This window comes from Temnothorax curvispinosus, unplaced genomic scaffold (genome assembly GCF_003070985.1).
Source record: "Temnothorax curvispinosus isolate PA1 unplaced genomic scaffold, ASM307098v1 QBEX01006326.1, whole genome shotgun sequence".
In the NCBI taxonomy this organism is placed as follows: domain Eukaryota; kingdom Metazoa; phylum Arthropoda; class Insecta; order Hymenoptera; family Formicidae; genus Temnothorax; species Temnothorax curvispinosus.
The window spans coordinates 1,327,857-1,354,958 of record NW_020216106.1 but is presented as its reverse complement, the minus strand read 5'-3'; the positions used below and the strand labels follow the sequence as shown (position 1 = coordinate 1,354,958).

At 38.7% G+C, this 27,102-nt stretch overlaps 3 protein-coding genes across 10 annotated transcripts in view; 2 read left to right on the top strand and 1 right to left on the bottom strand.

The window, feature by feature from the left end:
• The window catches only part of LOC112455763, a 90,370-nt gene extending 80,104 nt beyond the window's left edge, over window positions 1-10,266 (top strand). For both annotated transcript variants that reach the window (XM_025017912.1, XM_025017911.1), the window contains exons 24-39: window positions 2,008-2,184; window positions 3,070-3,155; window positions 3,417-3,627; window positions 3,710-3,800; window positions 4,116-4,312; window positions 4,935-5,029; window positions 5,133-5,199; window positions 5,807-5,860; window positions 5,948-6,049; window positions 6,135-6,206; window positions 6,312-6,477; window positions 6,615-6,772; window positions 6,997-7,155; window positions 7,334-7,468; window positions 7,547-7,720; window positions 7,883-10,266. In XM_025017912.1, coding sequence (XP_024873680.1) covers window positions 2,008-2,184; window positions 3,070-3,155; window positions 3,417-3,627; window positions 3,710-3,800; window positions 4,116-4,312; window positions 4,935-5,029; window positions 5,133-5,199; window positions 5,807-5,860; window positions 5,948-6,049; window positions 6,135-6,206; window positions 6,312-6,477; window positions 6,615-6,772; window positions 6,997-7,155; window positions 7,334-7,468; window positions 7,547-7,717 — 1,941 coding nt within the window. In that variant the 3' untranslated portion in view covers window positions 7,718-7,720; window positions 7,883-10,266. The remainder of the gene's footprint in view (window positions 1-2,007; window positions 2,185-3,069; window positions 3,156-3,416; window positions 3,628-3,709; window positions 3,801-4,115; window positions 4,313-4,934; window positions 5,030-5,132; window positions 5,200-5,806; window positions 5,861-5,947; window positions 6,050-6,134; window positions 6,207-6,311; window positions 6,478-6,614; window positions 6,773-6,996; window positions 7,156-7,333; window positions 7,469-7,546; window positions 7,721-7,882) is intronic.
• LOC112455765 overlaps window positions 1-27,102 on the bottom strand; it is a 169,427-nt gene that overhangs the window by 98,076 nt on the left and 44,249 nt on the right. The window lies entirely within an intron of this gene.
• On the top strand, window positions 13,528-19,690 carry LOC112455767. The gene is made up of 15 exons (XM_025017925.1): window positions 13,528-14,007; window positions 14,651-14,793; window positions 14,918-15,091; window positions 15,429-15,728; window positions 15,810-15,933; window positions 16,021-16,184; window positions 16,783-17,004; window positions 17,084-17,189; window positions 17,251-17,508; window positions 17,737-17,902; window positions 18,143-18,340; window positions 18,421-18,563; window positions 18,640-18,858; window positions 19,034-19,363; window positions 19,490-19,690. The coding sequence occupies exons 1-15, from the start codon at window positions 13,591-13,593 to the stop codon at window positions 19,505-19,507; spliced, it is 2,982 nt and encodes a 993-aa protein (XP_024873693.1). The 5' UTR covers window positions 13,528-13,590; the 3' UTR covers window positions 19,508-19,690.

Here is a 27,102-nt window from a genome sequence, read left to right as displayed (position 1 = left end):
ATGAATAAGAGTGATCTCTAATTGTGGTAATAATCTCTTGTGCTTCTCAATCGAACGCATATTTCTCCCTTTTTTATGAGGAACTGAAGGGAGAATAGGCAAGAGAGCGAGAGAAGAGTTGCGCTTGTCTGATCGCCAGCGAGAGTCGGAGGGGTTGATGCGGTCCACTGGAAAGAGTGGTTCACCTCGTTGCAACCGAGCGCGCCCATCATCAACACCATGGACCATCGACGAGCCCACCTCTCCTCCCCTGTATGAACGCCATCCCCCGTTCGCCGACCTCTCTCGCCCTCGCTCGCGGGAACTTCAGTTTCGTGCACGAAACCGCCTGGTCGACGGCGGTTTACCCGATGTCACTCCGCACTCGGCTCAGTCGTCACGAGGCGTCGCGATGCACCGATTCTTTGGACGCAAATGCGTCACCTTCGTCGTACGTTATCACGGATACACACAGATCGAGATACTCCTCGTCCGATCCGACGATCGCGCGATGCGATCCACGAATACGCGCGCGCCGGTCTCTTTAACTCTCGTCAGCGCATCTCCGCGCGAGATTGCGCGATGCACCTGATGCATCGCGCTCGCGAGAAACGTGTGTGTACGTACGCAATCGTAAATCGTATCGTAAACCGAGTTTACTTTGACTCACGGTATAAATTACGAGCGGCACCGTCGGAAGGTTCAGTATCGGAAGAGCGGAATTGAATATTCCAAGTAATACCAGAAGCTACGGAAGCGAGCCAACCTGTGTCGTATTTTGCCTGCGATCGATCAGTGAAGAAAGATATGGAAATTTAATAAACACTCCGTGTTGGCGAGAGTCAAGGCTGACCGGTTTTGTTTAATCTGGCGATTGGTCCACGTGCTATATTCGGCTTTAATTATTCTCTGGTGTTCATAAAAGCGTTCTTCCATGGCGTACTTTCATCTCGAACAACAATGAGATAATCAGCAAATATAAGTTGTACGAATTGTTTGCATTATTGCAGAAAAGCTACAAATTCGAGTGAAAATATCGTAAATGTGAAGTAATATTTTTGCGTTTTTGATAAAAATTTATTACATCGTGTTTAATTTGATTTGCATCGAATTTATCGAAACTAGACGCTTTTTCGCTCCTGTTACATCCAGCCAGTGGAATACTCCTCACCCGCATATTTCAGTCGATTATTTCGAAAAATGCACGCGTTAAAAAAAAGCAAGAAAACATGAAACAGAGTTCTGCACATGGGATATATAAATCATTTTTATAGCCAACATTTTCGCACAGATGTTCATATTATTTATTACGAGAATTGCCATCGCGTTCTAACAGCGTAGTTCTACGTATAACTACTTATCGTTTTATATATCGACTTATGTGTTATACTCAGGAGAAAATTGTAACTTTCTCAAAATAATCGATATTCTTCTTTAAACATGAAAAAGAAATAAAGGACATCGCACGCAGTCTGTTTTACGGAATTAAACTCGCTCAATTGCAGTTACTTTGGCAACAATTCAAGACGTTCGGCAAATATTTTCGTTGTACTAATTCATTCCGACCGGTTTATCTCGACAGTCTGCTCAGTTTATCTCGTTGCTAAAATAAGTATGGATCTCTTTCAAACAACTCCGCGAGATTATCTGCACCATATATTTCCCTCTTGCTCTGTGGTGGTGGTGGTACTTCAATTTCCTCTCTTTTTAAAGTCATCGAGCTTTTTCTGTTGTGCGTGTTCTATTTTGCAATTAAAATGTTGAAAACACTGCAGCAATACATTAAAGTTCATCCACCTTTTGTTTTATTAATATTTTATTGCTCGAGCTTGGTGAAAGCAGAATTAATAACACTGCGTGACAAGTGAAAATTTTATATATCATATCAATATAAGCTTATGTTAAAGTATTAAAATGCCACGGAATACATTTCGACAGAATAAGCAACGTTCGCTTTAATTTAAGTTGGCTCGCGCGTAACTCGAAGATTTCAAAGTGGAAGAGAGAATCTCGTAATTGTTGTTGTAGAGCCCAGAGCACGGCGGCGCCGTCCAGGAGGAAAGGGATACCAAAGCCCGAAGGCAGACTGTCAAGAGTCATACATCGTCGTCTTCCGGCGTCAGTCCTGGAACGCCGACGGCCTCCTTTCGCCATAAACCACCGCCGGTTTCGCCCGCGAGATCCATCACGCCGGAAGTAATACAGGTCGGTTTTCTTATATACGTTATATATACCTTCTCAATTCGAATTTTGCACTCTCGAGTGTTCACGTGCATAATAACGATATCTGAATAACAGTAATTAACAGTGCTTATCGTCGTGTGCGTACGTACGTGTTAAATAAGATTATTCGTGATGGTTCTATTCATAAAAATTTTATAAAAGTTTTATCAAACATTTCTGGATTCAGCAAACGTCAAAAAGTCTCACAATGAATTAAATTGTCGAAGCTTCAATGAAATGTTTGACAGATGATTATCTTGTCGCGCATTGGATACCTACATGAGTATCGTAGAATTGACTATAGCAATTTATATGATCGTTCATGACAATCAATTAAAAAAATTGCGATGCGCGATGTTTTCCCTCAGCCTTCTGCATAAGGGACAAACACAATTGCTGCATTAATTGGCAAAATGGCGCGAGAGAAGTGCCGCGCGTCGCAAGGCTTGGAGTTCCGCGCTAATTAATTTCTTTAATTGAATCGCCGACTACAGTTTTTTCGCGACGGTAAAGTGTATTTCTGCCCTAATTAAATGAATGCAGACTTCACCGTTACGAGGATAATCGTACCTACTCGCTGCACGTGTGAATTTTAAGCCCGGCCTACAACAATCAATTCGCATCTTTATTCGCCAACATTTATTTTGCATAAATAGTTTATGCCTTTCGACATTTGCATCCAGACGGTTTCTTCACGATCACGCAGTTATAATTTTACTAAGCACATCATCCACGCGAGAATATCTCCACACAATAAATCTCACTTTTATTGATGTAGTTTATAACGACACATGGATGATATTTTATTGATATAAAAAGAGATTTTAATGATCCACTTCTGAAAATGTCAATTTATTTGTTGCGTAGCCAGGACTCGGGGACGGCGTTTCACGCGGAGATACTCACAGGCAAAGCTCGAAAAGTTCGGATGGCTCGGCTTCTGGTTCCCGAAGGTATAATTATAGAGAGAAATTGTGAACTTCATTTTCATTCTCTCTCAATTTCACCTAAGCTCTTTAGGAAATTATCACAATTATACACAAGTACATTATAAAGAACTTAGAAGTTTGTATAATAGACACGAATATTCGTTAAAAAATGCGCATTTTTTTCCTATCGCTTATCTCTCATCCGCAAGTGTTCCGCGCGATACGAGAGGTCGGCATCAGAATGCCTTGATTTTTCCTGACTCAAAAGCGCGCATTGTCTCTCAGATCCTCCATGAAGAAGTCAATTCGGAAAACAGCCCCGTCGCCACCCGTGAATCCGGGTATCCTTCGCGAGGTCAGCGAGGAACGGGAGGATCACGCGTCCTCCGCCGTCGCGCAGCCTGCCTCGAAGCCCAAGTATTCCTCGGACGAGAGCTCAGACGAGGAAGACACGCGTATGCTAGAGGGAAATGTCTACACAAAGAGCGGCATCGAGGTAACCGAGCGAAAGTCGATGCTTCCGCGACTCTCTCTCTCTCGCGCTACGATATAACACGCTGTAAAAATCACTTGCCTAGATCTCGCGGAAAAGCGCCGGAAACGTGAAACGCACGAAGTCGGAGATCGAAGCGGATCCGGAGCAAGAGGACGAGTTCGGCTACACGATCAGTGAGTTACACGACGACTGCTAAATGTAGACCGCGGTTCAGAAACAATTGGGAATTGCAGATATTTATATGCTATTTACGTCACAGAAGAGATCGATATTCATTCCATATGATCGCTCCGTCACGTTTGGCAGCCTCTAATAGAGAAATACAATTTTATTATCTCTCCAATCAATCAATCGATCCCATGATCGATCTGAAAGATGACTGATTATGTCACTAAAAAAGCACATGCGTAAAATCCAACGTGTGCGCATCGGATGGTACACGTTGGCCGACTGATCTCTACAACGCAAAATGTCCTTTTATTTTGCAGTGAAAATACAGAAGAAATACCAGAATCTCGGGCATAAGGTCGTGATGGTCACCCTCGAGAAGGACAGGAGGGGATTGGGCATCTCTCTGGCGGGACATAAGGACAGAAACCGAATGGCGGTGTTCGTCTGCGGTCTCAATCCGAAGGGTGCAGCTTACAAGAACGGCGGGCTTCTCATCGGCGACGAGATATTGGAGGTGAGTATTTTACTCTTCTCTCCTCTCTCTCTTCCCGCGTTTTTACGACGTGCCATTTACGACCGCGGTTCCCCACGTCGTCAGGTTGTTTAACCTTCGTTTCACGCGCCGTCTATAATCCGTTTAACTCGCCCGTCGCGACGTTGCGCGCTGCGGGTTTTCTCGAGAAAATAACAGCACAGGATGCTTTCGCCTAGAATGTGTATTCGCTAAGCCGAAAAACAACGAATGTATCTCTATTACGCTTAATATGATAGATGAAGAGAAAAAATTCTTTAATCCAAATTTTGCGAGAGGACTTTGACATTTATAATTAAAGTAATGTATACTTAGAGTTTCAAGTATGTGTAACGTAGAAATTATGTGATACTTTGACAGTCAGTCTGTAAGTCAAGAAAATATTAGAAAAATGAAATCATATACGAATGTGCGCGCAAGCATTTATTTCATTTTTATTAAAATTATTTTTTTATCTTTATATCGCACATCCGGATAATTAAAAAAATTTGCATTTATGTGTTAGCTGGAATGTCACAAGTCGCGTTTTGTTACGTGTTTCATTTCGTTATGTAACATGGTAAACATTGAAAACGAATAAAATATTATTTTCTGTTCCACTTAGATAAACGGCTGCGCATTGCAAGGACGATGTCATCTGAACGCTTCCGCGCTTATCAAAGGCATGCCCGGTACTCTCTTCAAAATCATCGTTTATCGGTGAGATACCAGAGCTTTTTCCGCAATGTAGCGTGACGTAGAGACGACATGTATAACAAAATTCATTAAAACTATAAACGGATTTCCCCTGTCCCGGTTGCAGACGATCGAAGGCTGTCGACGACATCGCCGTAAAGCCGATAGTCCAATTTCCACCAACCTTGGATGACGTAAGTCAATTCGCGGCGTCTACCGTTTTTTATTTTCATCGTGCAAAACCGGCTGTAGTACTCATAAAACAATAAATCGAACGCAACGAAAAGCAATTGAGCGTTGCATAATACATTCGATGCGTTGCAATTAATTGAACAGCAATTGCGAGGAAAAGAAATGTTGCATAATTATTTTAATGAAAACATGAATAACCGATAATAAACTTTGCCGATATGAATAACAATGTTAGATAATATTATCGGAAAAAAGATAAAATACTGAGAGATCTATTCACAGCACACACCCACATCGATGTATATATATTTAAATCATACAGAATGTCGAGATCATGCGATAAACTCATTTCTTGCGAAAAAACATGTAACATAAGTATCTAATAAGTTTGAAATTAAAAAAGATTCTAACTTTTTAAAACTAATCTTTTTTCACCGTGCAAAAAGAAATAACTACTTCTTAGAATGCTGAATTTTGATTGATCTACATTAAAATTATATCTTCGAAAAGAGAATTGTTGCGAAACTTACAATCTTAAAACTTTCATAAATAGAATAAAAGAGATTCTTTCGAGATATGAACCGATGGACTATGTCTCATGTGTTACAGGTTTATATAGACTTCAAGAAGTACAAGGGAGTCCGTGACGTACGAGTGAAGAAGGTGAGTGTCTGGAATTACCGCAATTGAGCGATCGATATTTTGCACAATCTTACTTTCTAATATTAATTGCTAATTGATCGTTCGTAGAGTCAATACGGCCTTGGCATAATGATTATCGAAGGGAAACATCTGGCTGTAGGACAAGGTATCTTCGTGTCCGACATTCAAGAAGGCAGTGCCGCAGAACAGGTAATTTTCGCTTGTACTGACGACCTTGTACTGAAACCTATTTTAAGCGGAACTCATATACTTTACAACGCGACCGATATTTCAGGCTGGGTTGCAAGTGGGCGACATGATCCTGGCCGTTAATCTGGATAGCTTGTTAGGTCGCACGTACGACGAGGTTCGTATTTTTCTCTCTTTCTCTTCTTTAAACAAGAAATTATCTTGCCAATCTAGGGGCTAAACATTTGAGCTATCTACATTCTACCTTCATTAATTTTTTTAGGCGACGGAGTTATTGAAGAAAGCGGAAGGTGTCGTTAAACTAGTGGTTTGCAATCCTAACGAAAATAAAGAACAGAAGGAGAAGGAAAAGCCTAAGGGTCAGGAACTTAAGGATGATTCTTCAATTTCGGTTGCACAGAAGACTCCGCAAAAGGGTGGGGCAGTGGGTGAGTTTAACGATTTAAGTCTCTATCTTTCATTTACGGGAAATCTCATAATAACGCACGCATTTCGTTCTCGAAACTATGATTTTGCACGATCTATTTAATGTTTGATGCTTGATCTTCCGCTACTGTAATATCAGGGACCGCCAAGGAAGCGGTGGAACCCGAAGAGAAGAAAGTCCGGCAGGATCCAAAGACATGCAAGATAGATGTCGGCAAGGAAATAACGATAGAATTTCAGAAGGAGAAGAATCAAGGTATAGGTTTCTACATCGCTGGTGGTTCTAACACTCCTTGTGTGAGTATATTTAATAATCTCTAAAAGTATTTTACCTATTCGCGTGACACGTAACGTCGCACCGTCTTTTGTAATTTTTGTTTTGTCGAATTGTGAGATATTCAGTTAAAATGTAGAATATGCAAATAGAATATATCGATGCCACTTAATTTCAAAAATATTAATGATTAATCAATATTAAACTTATTTAATCACTATTAAATAAAAGATAACACTTTTTCTAGAACGGGGTATTTGTTTTGGACGTATCTCCCGAAGGTGCAGCTGGGAAGGATGGTCGATTACAGCCAGGCGATCAGATTCTCAGCATAGGCAGCGATAGCTTTCTGGAGATAGAGCACGACAAAGCTCGCGAGACAGTCCTGAAGCAAGCTCCTGGGACTGTACGTAGCATTTGTACTCTGTTAAATGACTGTCCTCGTTTTATGAAACGAGAAAAAGATATGAGACAGTCTTGCAATGTAATAAGCGGCGCTAGGACTGTCACTATGTTCTAATATTTTCTCGACGAGACCTCGTTCGGTCGATTGAGCGTGCGTGACGCGATTTCGTTGTTTACAGATCACGATGACGGTGTTGCGCCACGAGAAACCAACCGAGGAATACGAGGTCGAGATACAGAAGAAAAGCGGCAAAGGAGCTGGTCTCTGTTTTGCCGCGTTCTGGAGCAACAAGGGAGTCTACGTGAAGGAACTAGTGAGTCTGATTCTATAATTCTATCAGCGTAAGCGACGGTTCACGCTCACCGCGCGTTCTATTGATTTCTACCTACAGACAGCGGGCGGTCAGGCCATCGAAACCGGCAAGATCTGCAAAGGTGATCAACTCGTAGCGATCGGTGGATTGGACGTTCGCGACGCTTCCCTGGACGACATCGCCTTTCACATGAAGATATCAAATCCGCTGCAAATGAAGCTAGCTAGGTACCATTCCGCCAAACAATGACAGGTAAGCTCGGATGTCAGCTTTACGGAATATTACGGGAATAACTGCTTAAAAAACTGTTTAAGCGTAAAAATTTGAAAGGATCGATTTATTTTTCTGATTTAAATCTTTAATCAAGGCAAGAATCATGATATTCCACGGTAGTATTGGCAAATTATCTTTCAGGGTTCTGCGGGCGGAACTCTCAGCGTGTGTCCCGACGTACGAAGAAGCGCCTGCAGACACCATGGATTCTAGTGTGATATACATAGGTAAAATAACGCCTCGATAACCGTGTGAGTACCTTTGTTACGAGAGCCGCGTACAGCAGAGTGGCGCGGCTCGTTCTATTATTTACACGCCAGCGTCGCCAATCGATCTTGCCGTTCGAGCTCACGGACTCGCGTGCGACCCGAGACGTGAGACAGAGAGAAAGAGAGAGACAGAAGTAGAACGAAAAGGACAGAGCACTGCACATACACACAGAGCGCGATGACTCACAAAAGTTCACATCAATCCGAATCCGGGAGCCGGCGGAGGAGAGAATTTTTTGTAAACAGCTTATAGAGGGTACCAGATCAAGTGAAATCCCGTCGACGCGCAAGTCGATCGAGTCCGTAAACAATTCCGTCTGCCGATGTTCGCCCTCGTGCAAGTAGCCGATACGAAATATCTTATATACATACACACACTTTATTATAATTATATAGCGACGTAATGCGTTTATCGCCGAGACGAGAGTTCAATAACGGCGAAGTTGAGGGTTCGTTTCGTTCGGCATAGGAGGCTGCAGGACAGATAAATCAATAATAATCGGCGAGTCTCACGAAGGGGGAAAGCTGCGGGATCGTCCAGATCTGGTCTTTTCTCTTCGGATTACGCCGTTCCCCTCGTATTCCCGATACAAAATCGAATCCGCTTGTACATTTCGTACACTTAGGGCAAAGACAAAGATAGTAGAACCGATTGTAGCGCGCGTTTTCTCGATAAGCGAAATATTTTCCCTCATTCTTTTTTCTTTTTACGATAAGACTCTAGTCCAGCCCGAGATCGACGTTTCGGCGTTTCTCGCCTTCATTATCACTCTCGCCCGCGTCGCCGCCGTTCCCGCCACCGTAGCGTTACTATTGTCGTATATTGTATTTTTTAATATTAATAAGAAGCACACGCGGGACGATGTACGAGCCGCGTCGGAAATGTACGGGAAAACTTCAGTTGGTGTGCATATATATCGATCGTTGTGAAAAGTTCTTCTCATCTGTCCAAGCTTGCTATTAAAGTAACGTCAATTTGGTAAAACTCGTAAGTAGACTTTTACGTAAGGCACAGCTTAATTTACAAATCAATAAAAGCGGAATAAACGCGTTATCGAATTACTGTACCGATAAATGGATTTTTATTCTTAAACGACATTCGCGCGAACTTTGCGTAACTCGCGCGCGGATATCGTTCGAGGCGGCTTGTACGTCGGTGTAAAATACCAATCAGTGTAGAATATCGCCTAAAGGACATTAGAGATAAGGCAAGGAGAGGCACACACATCCTTCGAGCAGACCGACGAAACACTCTAAGCGGTCGCGTCGAATGTCGAAACGTCGATCGAGAGGATCATTTAGCTGTAAGTGCTTGGAGACGCGCGTTCGAGTTCATGTCCGACGCGATCTCGCCGTACAATCGAGGTGTTTCTCAGCACCAAAATGGATGGCGGATATCATCCCGAGTGTTCAAGCGTTTCTTTATGCTCTGACCGCCATCAGCACGGCAGGTGACGCGTCGAAAAGCTAGACTGGCTTGTTGAGTACACATAGATAAATTAAATCCTACCGTGTAACTAGTCCTTATAACATATAGCTTAGAGATTTTCAAACAGAGAAAGAAAAAACAAATACAGAAAGAGAAATTATATATATATATATAAATAAATAAGTAAATATATGAATAATAATGTAAAATAGAATCTATAATAGGAATCGCGGAACATGTTAATTTAACGAGTCGCCCGTATCTGTCATCGCGTGAGTGGTTGCACGTTCTTAAAGAACGTTTTGCATTTGAATCTCGTATAGTTTATCGTAGCGAGACGTTCATAAAGGACGTCGATTCTGTCTCTGGCCGGTGGCTCGAAGATGAGTAATGTCATTAAAATTGTTAGTTGTACGATCATTATTATTATATATATATATATATTATATAGTATATTATGACGAGTTGTATAAAGAATTAATTATTGTGTATTGTACGATGCGTTATCGTATTAAAGTTTCGGACAGCAGAGAAATAGAGGGACTTTGAAAATCGGAAAGCGAACTATGTTCAAAATAACGATCAATATTGATCAGTAATTATTATTATTCATTAATACGTATTAAGGATACGTATAAAGCACGTTACTCCTCAAATTTATCCATAGTAATTTATACAAACGTGCGAAACTGTTTCTTTACTCTCTAAATCTGAATCAGTGAATAGTCACTGATATTAGTGTAAAGTATGTCACTTTTCGTGAATCAGGCATACTTTATACACTGATATCAGTCACTAGGTATTCACTGATTCAGATTTAGAGAGTACGTTTGTGTTTTATATCGATACGCTTTAATGTAAAGTTCCCTTTTAATTTTAATGACTTTATTTTCTTCTCATTCTTACTACGTGACCTGTCAATCTACATTTCTTATTGTATCATTATGCGTATGTTATTTATTATAGCTATAGAATCTTATTCGTTCAAAGTGCACTTCGTATTTCTTGTTTACACCGCTTTTTAAAATTCCACGAAATCAATTAAAATACGACGATAATTGTCGCGTTTCTACGATGTTACAAAGATATCTCGACGCTCGGTAGTCACTCGGGCTATCGTCGTTCGTGCCTCTATCGGCGCGTTCTTAGAGAATTTTACCAGAGGCATAGAATATAAGTACGTCTAGCGTTAGCTGTGCGGAGAAACCGAGGCGAACATCCATCGCGAGAATCGCTGATTCGTATTTCACGTCGTCGAGTTCGAAGTTGCGTCTCATTACCGCGAATATTCAATATCTTGTTGACGACGCGCGAGAGCGGGGAAGATATCTTTGATGCCTCTCAGCATCAAGAAGATTACATCACAGAAAACTCCCTGCCGTCGGCGAAAACGCGACCCGTTCCGGGAATACGCCGACAATACGATCTCGCCGTTGTGTTTTCAATTAGCGGGCAATAATGATTGCAGCGGTGTCATCCGAGCGAAGAAATTCCATCCGCGACTTCAATTTCGCTGTCGTTTGTGGGAAGGTCGAGACATTCCGCGATCTTTTTCACGTTAAATCGACTTTTCCTCGAATTATCCTGGCACGCGATTACACTGCGTAGTAAAGACGCGACTTCGAAGACGACTCGACGCGAATGCAAGATTATCTCAATATTATGTATTCTCCATAGTTACAGTTCTGTTCACATATGCATTTATTGTACGATTATTGATAGCGTTATTGCACACGAGCGGGGCGATTGTAAAATGGCTTGAGGACAATCCGCGGACGGTGAATCGGATTCGGAACCTGAACGTTCCGCAAGGAAGTGAGACAGACGAGGGTGATAAAAAGATATCTCGCGTAGCTCTCTCATGGATCTTAGACACATTGGAAAATCCGATGCCATTTTACAACCAACGGCTCACGATTATTATTCTGATTATTGTTATCATGATTATTACAGTCGACGTTCATGATCATTGTAGCGCGGCACTACTGAGAGTAAGAAAAAAACTGATTATTATAGAATAAGTATAAACGGGGAGGGGGGGGAGGAGAGAGACGGAGATCTATTAAAAGCATTAATTGCAACGTTGTAGTAAATGATGTTTGTTATTGTTGCATAAGTAATCTCTTTACGCTACTTTTACCTCTTATATATTATCTTGTTAACGACCGCGGCATATTAAGGTAAGTAAAGCAAAAGTCTTATTATACAATTTTCGTGATATAAAGAAGATATTTCTTTGTCACAAATCTCTTTTTCTAAATAGTGTCTACTTATCATAAACTACATATGAAAATCGTGCAGCATGTAATAAAAAATTATTCTTAAATCTCTTTCAATGCTTTCGAACACCGTGATTAACGATTAGAAACGTGTTTCGGAATGTAATTCCTATACGTTGTTCAGTATATACATATTAAAACAACTAAAATCTGCGTTTTGTTGTAACATTTTGCTTGTAGAAATTTTATTTTGAATTTTCAAGCCATAATCGAGAGGAATTTCACGGTGAACGTGGAAAACTCGTTTTGAGAATTGTTCTGAAATAAATTTTATTTCTCGCCCTGCGTCTAAATGCAATTCAAACCCATTCGAGATCGAATATCGATCCGCGGTGGGGCGTCGATGTGTTTTGTGAATGACGCGAAATCTCGGCGGCATCATTACGTGCCTTATTTTCGATTAATTAATCGTGCATTATCGTGCGCTCGTAACCCACTTCCGCGATAAACGGTTTCTTTAGTCTACTTAGAGTACGTTCTTGAGGTAGCTAAGAAAAGTAACGAAAATGAATTAGAGTCTTCGTCACGTCGCGTGGCGTTTCCTCGCTCGAACGCGTCTCGGGCGCGTTTACTAATTAATATCACGATTACTTGCGCTCGCGCGCGTGTAATCGCACGCTTGTTAAATATCGGACCCTCGTTTGTCCTCGCGCGAGACGATTTCACTCACGGACCGCGAAAGCGAGGCGATTTTACGTTTTCGCGGCGTATCGGTAATCTCCCGAGAGTTATTTGTGGAGCATCTTAATTTCACAATATTTAACGGGAGTTATGTTGAAAGTTCTATAACTTTTGCCTAAATCACACGGGAGAGAAAATTAATTGAGCAGCGACAGTTATCTGGTGCGTGAAGTACGAATTGGGAAAGACAAGAAAATCTGCGGTCGCCCGTACGTCTTCCATCGGGCGAAATGGAGCGACGCGGGCTGGCTTGATTCCTTCGTGAAGCGTGAAATTTTTCGCGCCAGCAAGAAGAGCTCATCGCGCGAGCGAGCGAGCGGGCGCTTCGGAAATCGAACTTGACCCTGAAAGTTTCGCTGTTCGCTTTGACAATCGGATGTCAAGAGAGAAAGGCGAAAAGCCGGCATGTGAGAATATTCGATGCGCGAGTTGGCGTCAATTTGTTCGTCGTGGTCATCGACGCGCTGTGACGTCCAGCTTTTACTTCAAAGTGACACGCTTTTCGCGCATGTTCGCAACAGTTAACCCGAAACCTAACGGTGTATCCTTTAAAGCGACTTTTTCACCAATAATAATATTAATAATAATAATAAATATCTGAGAGAAAAAGACTTAATCAACTAATTAAAATTTCTATTTTCAAGACTTGGCAAAAGATCCAGTTCAGTCCTGCTTTCCACAGGGATGGTGATCTGAATTTAGATCTTTTTGCTTTTTCCCCCTTTCTTCAGCGTGAAAAATATGAAATTTTATTCCATGAGAAATTAATCGAATCTAATTCCAATAACGTCAGGGATAACTGGACGAATTTAACAAAAAAGTGAAAAATTTAATATGATAATAATAACTTGTATGTAATATATAACATAATATATATAATATATATTATACTGTATTAAAAAATTATATTATTATATATTATGTTACATATTTTTTACATTTATAATAACACAAATATTCATTTTTCTTGAAAAAATATTTCTAATGCAAATGAGATAATATTACACGATATACATGTTCTCTTTTTTAATTTTATTCTACTCCTTAATAAAGTTATTACTTCGCTTTTACTTTTCTTCAGATACTCGTTGCGCCATCACGTTCAAAAAAACACGCAAACATGGGCGTGTGTATGATGTACGGGTGTAAACTCATTGTATCGAGGTCAAATCAGTGAGTTCCCAAACTCAAATGATTATGCGGTCATCCCTGCGGGTTCCCGAGAATATATTCCAGTACGAAGTTAAGGAAAGACACGAAAGACACACATTTCTCTCCAATTCTCTCCTGTCCAACTTTGTATCGCGACGTGTTCTCGTATCACAACATCCGACGATTAAATTCATATTCAAACATCCCTCCCGCAAATCGCGTTCTTTTAACATCGAGAAGTTAGCCATTGACCTTGCGCGCCTGAATAAGCGACGCACTTCGGTTCGTTACACCCACGCGTCGCGACAACTTCTCAGCCAGGCGCAAATTTGTCTGCGTAATTTGTGGGAAAACAATCCGTTCAACGCGATGGAGTCGTTGTTTGATTTGTGCGTGAGCGACATAAACGATATGCTGCCGCATATGAAGAACCGATTAATGTCGGGAAACGCGCAGGTATATGTACAAGAGAAAACCTATATTCACGACTATATGCGCCGCGCGTTTCACCGTGCCGCTCGATCCTCGTTTCGCGTTTACGCTGACGAGAGCAAATATTTGTAACAATCAGACTACAAGAGAGATCGAATATCGAGAAAAATATTGTACATTTTATATACATAGTAATATATATATTTCTTTTTCCGGGAAAGTTGCCTCCGACTTCAACGCTGGCGCGAGCAACGTTCCCTCGACTTCTTACTCTTACTCTTCCTCTTACTCTTCCTCTTAATAAAGTATATAACTTTCTTCTTAATTAAGACATAATTTCGCTGAGTTTAATCATCAGTGCCGCGAACACGCGAGAAAGGACCAAAGGGTCGCGTTTTATTAATCTGAACGAGCCTGAGGATCCCGTTACGACTCGGCTCGCGTGCATTCGGTATGAACTCAGCGAAATTACAGCGGTATTCATCACCTGTAACGCGAACGCGTAACGCACGAATCGAGGACGATCGAGCGGAAATGGAGCGGAAAGAAGTGAAAACGAGTCAGTATCGGCCCGAATCGGCATCTGAAACGTCAGCAGCTTCCCCTCCGCGTCAAAATGTATAGTTCTTATTATAATTTTATTTTCGATTCTGCGCGATGAAATTAGGTCTGGGTCGTAGAAAAGATCCTGATGTTCCTGAGGGATACGAGGGAATCTGAGAGAGGCGTCGTCGTGGGACAGCTCGTCAGATTCGACATGATATCCACCATATGTGACGTCATGCAGACGTCGGATGAAGATTTCATCAAGTACGCAACTCCTTTCTTACGCTACGAAGAATTCAACGATTTAGTTATTTGCAAAATTCGAGATTTCTTACATCCCCACCCACGTTTCACGATTGAAAGATATCTTTATCTATTTTCTTCGCAGAGTCGTCCTCGAGTGTTTCGAGATTCTGAGCGCCCACAAAGAATTCTATGAGAATCAAGCGGCTATAATAGCTATACAGACAATGTTGAGACTCAGTTACTGTGTAAATAAATCACTCAAAGACTCAGCGCTGTTTGAGAGACTTATTCAGAGCGTCTCCGGTGTACTTGTTAGGTAATATTCTTCTCACCGTTGTTCACTATGAAAACATAACGCAATCTCTTCAGTATTATCCTCTATATATTTATCATTGAATTAATTATATATTATAATATATAATTTAATATAAATTAATGTATTATACATTATTTATCAATTATATTGCTTATTCATTATATCTATTATCTATACATTTATAAATACTATTTATTATCTATACACTTAACAATTATCTATATCTCCATGTAAATTTGTTAATATATACCGATGATTTTAACTATTATTAAATACTTTGCTAAAGCGATTACAATTATTATAGTAAAATTCCAACATTTATCATAATGACTTTTAGATCGCTAAAATTAGATGTGAGCTTCGACACGGACTGTATTCTGCAGCAAATTGTACTTTTCGTGAAGAATCTGAATGTCGAAGATTTGCAGAAGAATAAGCTAAAATTTGCGGCTGTCACGATGTTAAATGTCGTCCTGCAGAAACAAGCAGTTTTTGATAATAGTACTGATGAGGAGATTATCGACGTCTGTCACAATGTGTTAAAGTCAATGACAAAAATTGTCAAATGCAGCGACGACGACAACGCGATTTTATTCGCCGCTGATTCATTGTGCAGTACTTGCGCTAGCAGTTCTCGGTGGGATATTCGTCAATTACCTACTTTTTCTCAGTGTCGATATCGAAACCATTTTTGTTACAAACATTTCCCGTTTGACAGATTCTGTTTCATGCAAGATTCGAGGGAAAAGAATCAGATCGAGCTTAAGATTCGCGAGAAGAAAGACGATTTGGAAATTTGCGTGTACGATACGATGATGGATATACTTATACCATACATTAAAGTACGTTCATTAAAGAATATCGCATAATATAAATCTATTAATGATATACCGTAATGAATAAATAATAAACACATTTTTTTTTGGCAGGACGCGGACTTGTCTCGTCTCGACTTGATCGAGTTTTATAAAAATCTCATCTCTTGTCTAAACCACTTGTATCAGCTAAACAACTGTAATAAGGACAACTTGTCAAACCACTTGACTGCCAATGGTTATTTGAAGCGCTTCTTATATTTGACCGTACAGTTTTCGTAAGTTGCGCCATTTCTAATGCTGTATGACAATGATCAATAGAATTACGTTGCAATTGCCGAACGTGAATATATTCTGGTTTATAGATAAATATATCATTAATTGTTTTTTTAATAAACCAGTGAGGTACACAGTTATAAAAACAAGCTCGCAAGACATTTAATGATTTAAATATTTTAAATATCTTTCCTCAAATATCTTCGAACTTTCGTGTATTAAAGAAAATCTATTCATTTTTAGTCTAATGTTTCAATGCATATTGAATTTGTTAGGAATTTCTTCATTATTTCTTGCGAGATAATTTTAATGCTTTTAATTGTAATTTCCTTAACATTTATGTTATTTCTTTTATATCAGTTTTCAGAATTTTGTAATCTAAAGATATGTAGAGAGATCTATTGTTCTCACTTCATACACTATTCATAGCATTCTATGAAAATATTTAATAAAAATCGTTTCTAAAATCTGTAATATTACAGAGTAAATTGGGTGTATTATTATTACTGACGTTTGAGAATCTCTTATATTTCAAAGATGTATATTTAAACCACTGAACAACAGCATACATAAATCACGAAGTAACGTTTCACATTTCAGAGAGAATTTACGAAGGAGCACCTGCATATTACTATCATGGATTCTAGGTATTCTCGGTAAAACGGCATTCTCCATAGAAAGAGCAAAGTTTGCAAATATTTTGCATTTAGGTCTCCTTCAATTGCCGAAAGATTCGACAAAATGGGACGACGCCATAGCACACAAAAAAGATGGGACGGCCCTTATAATTCTGCTATACTATCATTTTCTTGGCACTCAAGAGTATGAAAACAATATTTTTTTTTTTTCGTATTATTTCTTGTTTCAATTCAAACATTATAATTTCTATTTCATTCTTCAGAAACGACGTGATATCCTTAGAATCGCTAATTGCTAGAATCATGCTACTCCCGAAGTCTGTGCCGATTTCAGTCACGATTTTAAAACCTCTGTGGCTGTTATTTGCTGTGAGTACATATTTACCTCGTACTTGTTTGCGCCATGCATTAATTGCGTTCGATTTCGCAGGTAACGTCTCTATCTCATCCGCGTCCTAATTTAGTATATCGTTATGAAAACGCGGTTAATCAAATGACGAGTATTTTACAACATTCAGAGATCAGCGAATTTTATACCCATCATATTGATCTTGTACGTTATTGTCTTAAATGTCCAAGCATTTCGCAAGACTTACTGAACCGAGTTTTAAATTTGTGGCTGATAGAGTCCGATGGCGACATCAGGCCACTATCATTCAGTTGCGACAAAGTTGTTCATCATTTATTGGTAAGCGAAATATCTATTTTTTTTATTTCGAAAAAAGAAAGAAAAAAAGAGATAAAACATCAAACTAGTATTTTCGATTATACGTCTTCGTTAATGTTCCTTTGTTAATATTTTTAGGATAATTTTAAACGTTTCAATAAATTAAATATTAATATTTGATAACTTTAGTAAAAATAAGAGTTTTTTAAATATGAGAATAGTTAATAATTTTTATTTACTTGCACATAGTTCGTGATACGTGTCGGTTATCCCAAACCTATTGTTAATGTTGCTGTGAAAGGGCTTCATCATTTAATGCAAATGGTCAAAGATAATACACAGCTCGTGGACGAAGTCGCGGCTATTGTGTGGCGTTTGTTACCTAATATTCTTTCATCGTATTCATCAGATTATGGTTTGTCAAAATAATTCGATAAACCTTCTAAGAAAGATTATTGCGAGAAATACTCTAAGTTGATACTCTAATACTATTAAATTTTTAGAGAAATATATATAGATTAAAATATAGAGAAATATGTATCTATTTATTAAAATATATATTTAGAGAAATATATATTTTATTATTTATTTAAAATTAATATTAGGATCATATCTAATATTGCAATTAGAGAGTCTCGTTAATTTGCATTTGCAGTCGCGCATATAGAGACGGTTCTGGAATTAGCTAATACTATCCGACCATCGACGATACCGATAGCTTTCATAATATCCAGCGCCGATAATATTGTCAATATTATATTAAAGAAGAACACAGATACGAAATTCATGACTTTAATTTTAACACAAGCGTACATTTTGTTAGATACCGCTATGTCATGCAAGACATTTGAAGGTAAAATACAAATATTCGAATAAAAATAATGATGTTTTGCGTTTCTGCCATTTAAAAATATGTTTTAACTTCGATTACAGTGCTTCAAACATATGTAGATAATTTGTGGCTGTTGAAACAGCTATACAAATACGGATTTTCGAAAGAAAGATCACAATTATCCACCGCTAGTATAAAACTGCTCGCGTTTATTATTTATTGTCAAAAGAAATCGTCAGTAAAGGTATAATAATTATGAATTGTACGTGTAAAAATTTAAATAAAATTGTTGAATATCTTAAGACAAATTTGTTTTTCAGTGCAAAAAGCCATTGACGGTACAAATAAAAAACTTGCTTCAGCTGTTAACATACGCAAGAAAATCACCGAGCTGCATAGCAAACGGAATGCAATTTATATGCAAACTTTTAACATTAAATGATGATGGATTGGCCATCGTTTTGCAAGATATCACGATCGATATCGATAATAAGTATCTAATTAATCTTTATGAGGTTTACCATACCATTCATGCACAGGTTAGTTACATTTAAAACTATAGGAATAAAAAAGCATAAAAAACTTTCCTATCAAAAGATTTATTGTATTGTTTGTTTTAATAATTAGGGATATTAATTAAGAATTATGAATACTAAAATAATTAAATAAGAGATAACAATCAGTTAAGCATACTTAATTGCTATCTTTTTACAGACACACCCAATATCGCAAGATGTGGTATATCAAAGTTTAGTGGCTCTATTACACTTTTGTAATACTAAAGCAACTACGCTAATGCCTTATCTTTGCAGCATACTGAGTACTTGTGATCTCATTTTTAACATAAATACGCAACATCTATCGTGTCACTTCGTCGAATTCGTCGTTACGTGGCTTCATTATCGCAAAGCAAATTGTCACGATATACCTAAAGGATATATCTATAAAACACCCTTTGATGAAGTATTGGATAAACTTAAAGAATATTTAGTACTTCTTGATGACAAAGGAATGAAAGACGCTTATCTGAATTTGCAAAGAGCGGTAAGCGTTATTTTTTATTTCTGAATATTCTAAAATAAACGTTACACATATTCTAGTAAGATTAATATTTTAATTAGTTAAGATATCTGTTGTCTCTTATATCTTTTTTACATATTTTTGTTTTAGCTGTCACAGTTTAAGTGAAAAAATAACAACTTTATAGATCATATCACATTATATCGCAATACATGTAGTTTTTATTAAGGAGAAAGTTGTAAAACTGGATTTATATCTGGAATATCAAATTTTCTGTTAAATAGACGTAAGTTAATTTCTAAAAGAATTTGTGTTCTATATTTTGAAAAAATAGAGTTATATAACATTAAATTTACAACAATATTAAAATACTGTTATTTCTCATCCGCTATACAACAAAATTATTCGGCTAATATCTATGTAATTATATATTATGGGATATATACACAGATTAATCTCGTATTGTTTAAAAATGTTTTCTTTCAATAAAACAGTTTATTAATTTATTTTGTGTAGTATCATTATCAACATTGTTACAATCATAATACATGCATACAAAAATAGAAAAGATTCTTTTCGAATATTCAATTCCTCATGCCTTCTTTATCTCTATGGGACATGATATGCATTTTTAAACTTATTTCTTATGTGTATCTTTATTTTCATTTTTATGCTTCTGTGCGCATTCCATTATTCATATCATGCCGTCATGCCACAACATTAGCTTAATCCTTCCGAGGTAGCAAAGTCTAAGTAAGAAGCTTAAAACGATAAATCATTAACGCTGTAACGCGTGTACTTTGTCGTACGATGATTATTTCAAAAAGTACATCGATATTTCGCCATTAAAAGTTTCTACTCCTTGCGCCTCTTCTCGAGAGTGCAGCTTTTATTTTTACTGTCGACTGTTTCGACTTTATGAAGCAATTCTTGAAGGCATTTAATCTCACGTCGATCTCACTCTCCTTCAACTGAAACGTGTTGTGTTTGTCATTCGTCATCGTGCCGTCCGGACAAGTGAAATAGTATACCCAAGTATGTATCAGATATATAGAGCGACGTAGTCTACCAACGCAATTAACGGAATTGCGTGTATACCACATTTGATCGAATAAATAGATCTCTTTGTAATAGAATAGCGGCGAGCATTTCCGGTTACATCGTGTGTTGACAATGCCATCGCTTCTGCATTTTGCAGGAACAACTCTCTTCGCAAGCCTGCTGGAATTGTTCTCTGAGGAGAAGCTCCTACGGCAGTATTTACCAATCCTCGTAATTACGACATTAACTTAAAACTACTTCAGTTATTATAAATTCGTAAATGAAAAAGAACTTAACACTAACACTAAAAACAACTCGCTTTTAATTACTCCATGTTATAAATGTTTAAATAAATAAATAAATTGTAGCACGCTGCGTTAATTACTTCGTCACAAAATAAACACTTCATGCTTAATTTTTAATTTAATTAAATAATAGGATTTGCGTGTAAAAACAAACCATGAGATAGCTCTTAACTGCTTATACCTGAAAAATTGGAATATCAAGCCGGATTAGCCAACGTTGCTGTCCAAACTATCACCCCCGAGCGAGGGTGTTCCCCATAACCTGCGTCAACGTTTCACACGTATTACGTTCCAGCTGTAGCTGGTCGTTAAGAAGAAATCCGATTAACTATATAGCGGACTTACTTTCTTGATGGTTTTCTTGCATGGATGCTCGAGGAATGTAAAGATCTTCACGAGGAATCCTCGTCCTTCTTAAAGGACCGAGGATCGGACTAAACGCGAATATCACCCCGATGCCATGTTGAACCGGCGATGATCGATCAATAGACGAGGATGGCGCTCGGTTTATTCTCTCTACCGAGTTTCTTGGTGAAAAATAAGAAATTTTCAGACTTACGCGGGTCGTAAGGAACGACCATTAATTTGTGCGAATATTTCATTAAAGCGTTTATTTTTTACGCATTCGATAAATGAGTAAATATAAGTTTCTCTTCCTTCAAGCATATTGTTGCGTTTGAAATAGATTCATTTTACTTTCTATTTACTTTCTTAGAATTTAACCATGCAATTCTGCATGTCGCTGGAGCTGCATAACTATAAACTTTCATTTTTCTCGAATAGCGCAAAATTATTCTGATATTTACTGTTCTCAGTAGTAATAAAACTTGATTTCAGATCGACGCTGACATAAAAAAAAACAAGATTTTATATTTATTGATATCTATATAACTAAAGATTAAGATAATAATATCCCTTGTCTTAAAAGAAGATACAAAAGACCTCCATAAAAGTAATAAAATTTAAATTTCTTCCCTTTTTAGGTAATCGCTTCTTTACTTAAAAACTTAAATATGCGTTGATAGAATTATGTGTTCGTAAATCTTTATATGTTCGTTGCAGCGCAACAATATATTAAGTAACTAATCCAACTATGATAAATCTCAAGAAAACGTGGGAGTTGCCGGCATGTGAAACTTCAGTTCCTAATGTACGATTTAATAAAGTTTTCCTCAGAAAGTTTTTCTTAAGAAGAGCGACCAAAAAATAAAAGGACTTTTTAATGCAATTCGCGCAACTAGAATTTTACACGGCTTAATAGCGGCAATATCTTTCTCTTAAAAAAAAAAAAAATAAGAAGTTACACACTCATGTTTATAATTAATTCTGTTAATAAATTCAGCTAAAAATCAATTTTGCAATGTGACATATATTTACATAATATAGTTACGTAACATATTGACATTATATAGTTACATAAATGGATCACGAGAATAAATATATAGTATTTTCGTAACGTAATCTTGATATTTAAATTTGGTTTCTCGCAATTCAATAATCTTGAAATAAATGTAATAGTAATATACATTAATAAATGCCCAATTCTTTTGTGAATCGCGAACGTTTTTATGTCAGTAAGAAGAGCTCGAGCGAATGTTTTGCAAATCAAATTTGACCCTAAAAGTATCACTGGTCGTTTTGACAATCGGATATCAAGAGAGAACAGCGGAAAGCTGCGTGTGAATACCAGAAGCGTGAGTTGGTGTCAATTTGTTCATCGTGATCATCGACACGCTGGACATCCAAGCTTTTGCTTCAAAGTGATACGCTTTTCCCGGATATTCGCAACAGTTAACCCGAAACTTGGTGGTGTATCTTGTAACAAGTACATTTCACAAGCGCTTTTCATCGTCTCTGCGACTGTAATTCCTCGTTTACAATTAAAATGCGTAATTTAAATTGTGAAGAGTTGCATAAATGACAGTTAAATACTTCCACTGAGCATAATTAAAAATTTTCGGCTTATATGATATTCCGTTCTACATCTATTTTTTACCGTAATATAATTTTATGCGCACCTCTTCAGCGTTTAGTTTAGAATTGTAGATTTCTTATAAAATTTAATTACGGCGTTTAAATAAACACTAAACATACAATATTGCTCTCTTTAAGCTCTTTTTTATTAAAGAACTTCTTATCTTCTTCAACCGAGTATTTAATTTATTCATGTCGATAAGATGGGCAAGACTCTGAAATGAGTCAGTATGCAGATCCGTTAGATAAATGGTGTAAAAGCTAACTCTATGGGTTGTTTTGACGTGAATATAAGACCCGTATTTATAACGTTTCTGCTGAGAAACTCAGCTAAGACCAATTTTAAGACATGATATGTCTCGACAGAGGGATATTGAGAATCAATTTAATATCCATGACATTATATGACATTAATTTGGAGAAAACATATTTTAAACAAGTACATTAATATTAATTATCCTTCTTTTAATCAGAATCGAATATAAATAATTAAGCTTCTCTGATAAATAATCTTAATTTTATGCTATGATAAAAGTTAATGACTGAACTGTTTGCGGCTCAAAATATCGACCTACATTCTAAGTACACATCTCATCCGATACGTCCTTGAGGCGAGATTCGAAAAGTAATAGGAGGTTATAAAAATACTAAGTTAAGACTATAAAAATACGAAGGTAAATCGGGTTTCATTCGCGCGCGCGAAATCGCGGCGTGAATTATTGCACGTTTATCTATTTCTTTTTTTTTCAGTCGGCCAACGATTATGACACGAAATCGACTCATAATTTGTAACGCTCTCTTAAGTGAAAATCATGGTGCGCTCGAACGCGATTTACGACCGTTTGCGAATCATTCGTCGGCGAACCGCGAGGTTCACGCCGGAACAGATCGGCACTGTAACACCATAAGCCCAGCTTAATTATGTTGCACCGCAACCGTGCACTTTGGCGCACGAAACGGCGGTTACGACGGCCGGCCAGCGCGGCGGTCGGGGCCGGTTACGAGGAGCAACGGCCCGTGGAATATAGTTCGGCCGGTTTTGCCCTTTCCCTCTGCAAGCCCCGTTTCACGCGTGCCGCGATCCGAGCCTGCGAACCGGTCGTCTTGAACCGGAAACGAAAATGAACGCGTTTTACCGGATAATCACGTACCTCGGTGTTGCCCAATAAAACGAGATTGGATAGCGGATGAAATCCGATGAGAAACACTCTACGTTAATTTTAGCATTGCGGCTAAAGTGCAGCAATAAAATATTCTCGATAAAGATATCGTACCGGTGTGACGTGGGCGATTTTTTTCCCGCGCGAAAGTAATTCGTACATTTTCTCCGGGGATAGCTATATGGGTCTTAAATGATGCGTTCACTAATAGCAATCATGACGTGGGGAAAAGGAAAATTACGGAAACTGTAAAATCTCGCACGAGTCTTTAAGTCTCATTATACTCGTCGGCAATTGAAGACATAAATATAATTTCACGTACCGAAAGTAAAAATCTTAGAGAAAGCTAGCTTCTAAATAATATTTATCAAGTAAAAAGTACAAAAGGAAACTGCTACTCTCTTTTATTTTTGGCATCGTGGACGACGTAGCGAACTGCATCAATTCTTTCCGATACCATTGATCTTATACCAAATGACCTTTTTGTGAAAAAAAATCAGCGTTGTACAGCATTTGCAATATATTCTTTGTCTTCCAATTTTTCGATTTGTAAATAAAAAGTTTTGGACGTCGCCGGTCGCCGTTTCCTTCGGAATAGCGGAAAGACAAGAAACCGCTCGGCTGCGCTCGAAAAGTAGGGGAAGGTCACTGGCATCGTAAAAATGCAGAGGACGAGGTGCCGACGTTCCGGTGCCCTGGGGAACGATACAATTATATATCTCCTCCTCCGTATAAAAAGGAGCAAAAAAGCAGATGTCGATTATAGCACGGACAAGTTTTGCGAAACGAACGTAACGGCACGGACTACTTCCACTACAGATGCATGTGCACGCGTGTTTGTATGTGTGTATGCGCGTGCTGCGCGTATTCGCATTCCGAACTTTCTTAAGCAATTATGTCATAACACACGTGCCCCCCTTCTCGCATCTCTACCTCGCGGTCTATGCAATCTGTCCTTCCTCGTCCACGACGTCTCCGTCCTCATGCTCGCAGGACGAGATCGTAGACGCTCTCCGGCTATCACGTCGTCACTTGGCTAAGAATCGAATTTCACGCTAATGATTATAAAGTGTCTGCCATTTGCGGCTGCATATGCGACGTCCCAGACGAGAGAAGCGCCGCTTTTACGTTATTACTCGTCTGAAAAGAAACGCGTAAATTGCGAGATGTTCTTGAATTGAAGAGCGCGCATAATTCGTACGCTTAATTAAGCGTAACAAAATGAAATGCACATAAAATTGCATATCTAACAACAAGATGAATGAAATTACAGGACTCTGCGCGTGTCTGCGTGCCTCAAAGGCTTTTCATCAACTTCATTTTATTTGTAAATCGAAAAATTAAAGAGGAAAAGATATATTGTAAATATTATATCTAGAATTTCTTTTTCATACAAAAAAAACCTTTATAAAATTAATAATATCGGGAAACGGCTGTTCGCAAAACATCCGATGCCATAGATGTAAAAAAAGAGAATATTTTCGTACTTTTTATTAAAAAAATATCATTTAGAGATTAACTTTCTCCAAGATGTTTACTTTGGGTACGTTTGCATCATGTACGAAATTACAGACTACGCATTTTGGCGTCACGCGATTGCGCCAATGACGCCGAATTTTAATGAACGTTTCTGGATTCGCGAGAAAATGCGAATCCCAGGCTCGCCTATGATATCCATCTTCTATTGCGTCAACGCTTCATGCACCAACAAGAACGAGAGCCTGGTTATTACATAAATTTCACGGGGGACCACGCTAATTAACCTACTGCTATTGCTCAAAAGCCGACCGACGCCGATAGCAGACGCGCTAACAATGCGAGTTGGTTACATGACCGTTTGTCGAATATGAGTCTGCCCCGCTGGCTTCCTTATCCACTATCTTTGAAACACTCGCAACTTGCGCGCCGTTACGAACGGTTTATGAGCGACGGAAGAGTCTTCTCTACGACTTTCCGCGGCAGTATCCGCGTCCACTAGCACCTCGCAGTTTAATTTACGATAATTATCTTGTGACATTCAAAGAATCGCCACTCGCAAGAGAGAATCGAATTTTCGCGATAACGCACTTCTGTCGACCTCTTTTTATTACGCTCTTTTTTTTATTACGCACATTTATTTCCAACGATATTCTTTACGATCGCTTCCTCTCTCTCTCTCTCTGTGCCTCCTTTCTCGCTTTTACAAAAGTCATAAGATACTTTCGCATGCTATTTGAAGTTGACACGTATGTTAGAAGAAAGGGCAATCTCTTTGATGCAAGATTCAACTAATTCGAAGTCGAAAATTCCTGCATGGCATGTACGCGGTTACAAGTCTTGTAATTGTAAAAGAGTAAATTAACCGCGCGACTCGGTTGGTTTCCCCAAGTTATCTTGTTGAAATTTCTGCAGAATATTCAATGTCCCTTCCGCTTTGCGGAATTATATCAAAATAATAGTAGCCGGCGCAGCGTGTAACGACAGCAACTTTGGCAAATCCAATACGTGGATGTAGTTTCAGTTGCGAAGCGGCAACTTCGCTGTTAATTTTGAAATGAAAATATCTGAACATTAACATGACGATAAACTAGTTTCGTGACAAAATATAACATATAGAAAGATAGAATGAACCGCTAATTGAGAAGCCCACTACGTATTGCAATCTCTTCCCACTAAAGTAAAAACACAAAAATATGAGAAATAAATAATGAAATAAAAGAAAAAAAAGCTAAATAATTTTCAGATTAAGAAGTAATGCTGTATCATCTTCTCGAAAATTTTGCTTTCTCCCAATATCCCGTTAAACGCTGTAACGCGCCGAAAGAAACTGAACACGGAAAATCGAGATCGCAATGTTCACCGAACGAAATCAGCATTCCTTAATCCTTTACAGAAATGGTACGCCGCGGAATTCGTTACCATTAATTGTCGCAAATTAACGAGGCCGCGAGGCTGCGCGCCGCATGGCGCTCTCGTTATCGGGGAAAAATTCGTGAGTCCAGCTCACGGTGAACGGACGCGGCGATCTTCGCGTGGATGTTTAAATTTAGATAGTTCCGCGTAACGCACGCGTGGACGCGAGATCGCGTTTACCGGCGCGCAGTTTAACATCACGCGTAACTTTCCACGAGGTGGAAAGCACGTCGGCGCGATCGGCGGGGTCTTTTTTTCGTAGCGAGTAATAGTGAAGTCGATTCACGGAATAAGAAGGGTCAGGCGAAGCCTACTTTCTTCCACTGAATTGTCGCGCGCTCGTGGGGCGGGGGGAAGGGGAACTCCAGTTCGGCTTTATGGTGGAAACCTC